The 3,570-nt window shown below is 43.5% G+C and overlaps 1 protein-coding gene across 1 annotated transcript; it reads left to right on the forward strand.

The window, feature by feature from the left end:
• The first annotated feature begins 677 nt into the window (after nt 1-677).
• Nucleotides 678-914, forward strand: LOC119524052 (signal transducer CD24-like). Its single transcript, XM_037822719.1, has one exon. The coding sequence runs from the start codon at nt 678-680 to the stop codon at nt 912-914; it is 237 nt and encodes a 78-aa protein (XP_037678647.1).
• Nucleotides 915-3,570: the final 2,656 nt, after the last annotated feature.

A 3,570-nucleotide genomic window follows, 5' to 3' on the forward strand; every position in this document is an offset into this window, starting at 1 on the left:
CCAGAACTTTGGAGCAGACGCCAGCCACGTGCCTTCCCAGCTAACAGAGGTTTTCAGGACGCCACTGGCCATCCTCCAGTGAAGGTACCTGATTGCTGATGTGTTATCTTGGACACTTAGTGGCCTTAAGACTGTAACTGTGTAACCAAATAAACCCCCTTTTATAAAAGCCAATCCATCTCTGGTGTTTTGCATTCTGGCAGCATTAGCAAACTAGAACACCATCATTCAAGGCTCATTGCTATCTCCTCTATGAAGTCTTTCTGGATCCCACCAGCCATGAGGTGTTTCTTCTTGCTTTTATTTATTTTTTTCAGTTTAATGCATTTAATATAACTATACTGAGGATAGTGTAAAGAATATGTATATTGTTTTGGGGGCACAGGAAGAAAGTTAAATTCTTATCTTCCATAGTAGGAGAGAGTGGTAGGAAGTCAGTATACAATTTCTAAAGTGGAAGAAAGGCAACAAAATAACTGCACCCGCATGTTACTTAAAAACATGAAGATAAATAACAGAGGAGCAAAAAAAAAGTTTAAAAAAGTTGCCTCTATAGACCCTTATGTTTTTTCACTTTAAGATTATCTGGGACCCACCTTGCCGGTGCCCGCCCCTAGCCAGTGGTTCTCCATGCACTCAGCATCCAGCGAGACTCGTGGTGCACTGATGAAGCGGACATGGGCAAAGCGATGGTGGCCAGGCTCGGACTGGGGCTGCTGCTTTTGGCGCTGCTCTTACCCATGCAGATTTATTCAAATCAAACAACTGCCAGAACACTTTCAAGTAACTCCTCCCAGAATACCTCAGCTGACCCAAGTCCAGCTAACGCCACCACCCCAGGAGGTGGCAGTGCCCTGCAGTCTACAGCCAGCCTCCTTGTGATCTCACTCTTCCTTTTACATCTTTACTGCTAAGAGACTCAGATCAAGAAACATCCACGCTCCCCCATCTTCTGAACCCAACCCAAATAACATCTAAAGTCCAGCGTGGCAAGAAGAAAACAGGTCTTCATTGAATCTACTGGTTTCACACCTTACTGATGCAGAAAATGTTGAGAATCCCAAATTTGGCTGGTTTGAAGAACACGTGAAGGATTTGACTAGATGATGAAGGCCAGTATTAATTCTGCTGGAGTTTCGTGTAGAAGATGAAGACAGACAACATACAAAATGAAGACAGGATTTCCTTAAATGTGACTTAAGAAATATGGACACCTAAAACTCTACTTTGAAAAACAAATAGATTTTCTCTTATCTAGAGAGAAGCAATGGGGTGTGGAATGTAGATTCAGTTTTCATTTGGTACATTAAATATATAGGGCCATGAAATGATTAGGTAACATAAAAGCTTCCATGATTCTATTTATGTGTACATTATAAGGAACCTCCAGGTGTTACTGTAAATTCTACATGTACTGTTTCACCAATACTAATTTAATGCTGATAAACGCCAGATAAAAGTTTTACATTGTTAAGCTATCACTGTTCTCTTGGGAACTGAACCCTTATTTCTGAGCCTTTGGATTTGACACTGTATTTGACTTTTTATGTAGTAATTGACATGTGCCAGTGCAATGATGTGTTAGAATCTACCCCCCAATGCAAGCATAATGAATAAATCTTGCGTATTTATACACTTGTAAAAATCAAATAGTAGGCATTTCCCATCACATTTCCATCCACCCACAGCACCAGATTCATTTAGCTAAACTGATTCCAAAGAGAAGTGTATTGACCTCAACCAATTTCAAAATGCTGCTTTTTTGTTTTTGCATATGTTGAATACTTTTTACAATTTAATAAGTGATCTGTTTTGAAAGTAAAATTGACAGGTCTTGAAATTTAAAAGGCAAATGTGAAGGAGCCAAAAATAATGTAAATTCAGTATTTGGGAAGGGAGGACTGGAAACTATTCTGCATTAAATTCACAACAACTTTTATGCTCTTTCTGTAAATACTTTTTTTAATTTTATGAATCAGAATAGCCACATTTGGAACATTTTCTGTAACAGTTTGTATTTTTTAGATGGTCCTAAGCCTTAAGTTGGATTGATTCTGGAAAGTAAATCTTTTACAACTGCCTCAGTACACAGAAACCTTTTTAAAAATAGATACCGAGGCAGAGCAAGATGGCAGACTGGTGAGCTGTAAGTTTTAGTTACTCCTCCAGGAAAGTAGGTAAAAAGCCAGGAACTGCGTGGACTGGACACCACAGAGCAATCTGTCTTTGGGCATACTTCATACAACACTCATGAAAATGTCGAACTGCTGAGATCAGTGAAATCTGTAAGTTTTTGCGGCCAGAGGACCCACGCCCCTCCCTGCCAGGCTCAGTCCCGGGGGAGGAGGGGCTGTCAGCTCCGGGAAGGAGAAGGGAGAACTGCAGTGGCAGCCCTTATCAGAAACTGATTCTACTGATCCATACTCCAACCATAGATAGGCTGAGACCAGACACCAGAGAATCTGAGAGCTGCCAGCCCAGCAGAGAGGAGACAGGCATAGAAAAAAAAAAAAAAATAACACGAAAAACTCCAAAATAAAAGCAGAGGATTTTTGGAGTTCTGGTGAACACAGAAAGGGGAAGGGCGGAGCTCAGGCCTTGAGGCGCATATGCAAATCCCGAAGAAAAGCTGATCTCTCTGCCCTGTGGATCTTTCCTTAATGGCCCTGGTTGCTTTGTCTATTAGCATTTCAATAACCCATTAGATCTCTGAGGAGGGCCCTTTTTTTTTTTTAATCCTTTTTTCTTTTTCTAAAAACAATTACTCTAAGAAGCCCAATACAGAAAGCTTCAAAGAATTGCAATTTGGGCACAGCAAGTCAAGAGCAGAACTAAGAGAGCTCTGAGACAAAAGGCAATAATCCAGTGGCTGACAAAATTCACTAAACACCACAACTTCCCAAGAAAAGGGGGGAGTCCGCTCACAGCCACCATCCTGGTGGACAGGAAACACTCCTGCCCATCACCAGCCCCATAGCCCAGAACTGCCCCAGACAACCCAGTGTGACGGAAGTGCTTCAAATAACAGGCACACACCACAAAACTGGGCGTGGACATTAGCCTTCCCTGCAACCTCAGCTGATTGTCCCAGAGCTGGGAAGGTGGAGCAGTGTGAATTAACAAAGCCCCATTCAGCCATCATTTGAGCAGACTGGGAGCCTCCCTACACAGCCCAGCAGCCCAGAACTGCCCTGGGGGGACAGCACTCACCTGTGACATAGCACAGTCATCCCTCAACAGAGGACCCGGGGTGCACAGCCTGGAAGAGGGGCCCACTTGCAAGTCTCAGGAGCCATATGCCAATACCAAAGACTTGTGGGTCAGTGGCAGAGACAAACTGTGGCAGGACTGAACTGAAGGATTAGACTATTGCAGCAGCTTTAAAACTCTAGGATCATCAGGGAGATTTGATTGTTAGGGCCACCCCCCCTCCCCGACTGCCCAGAAACACGCCCAACATACAGGGCAGGCAACACCAACTACACACGCAAGCTTGGTACACCAATTGGGCCCCACAAGACTCACTCCCCCACTCACCAAAAAGGCTAAGCAGGGGAGAACTGGCTTGTG

The sequence above is a fragment of the Choloepus didactylus genome, chromosome Y (assembly GCF_015220235.1).
Source record: "Choloepus didactylus isolate mChoDid1 chromosome Y, mChoDid1.pri, whole genome shotgun sequence".
Classification (NCBI taxonomy): domain Eukaryota; kingdom Metazoa; phylum Chordata; class Mammalia; order Pilosa; family Megalonychidae; genus Choloepus; species Choloepus didactylus.

Excerpts from the sequence above, each read along its gene's own strand:
- LOC119524052 (XM_037822719.1), top strand. The coding sequence starts at position 678 with ATGGGCAAAGCGATGGTGGCCAGGCTCGGACTGGGGCTGCTGCTTTTG.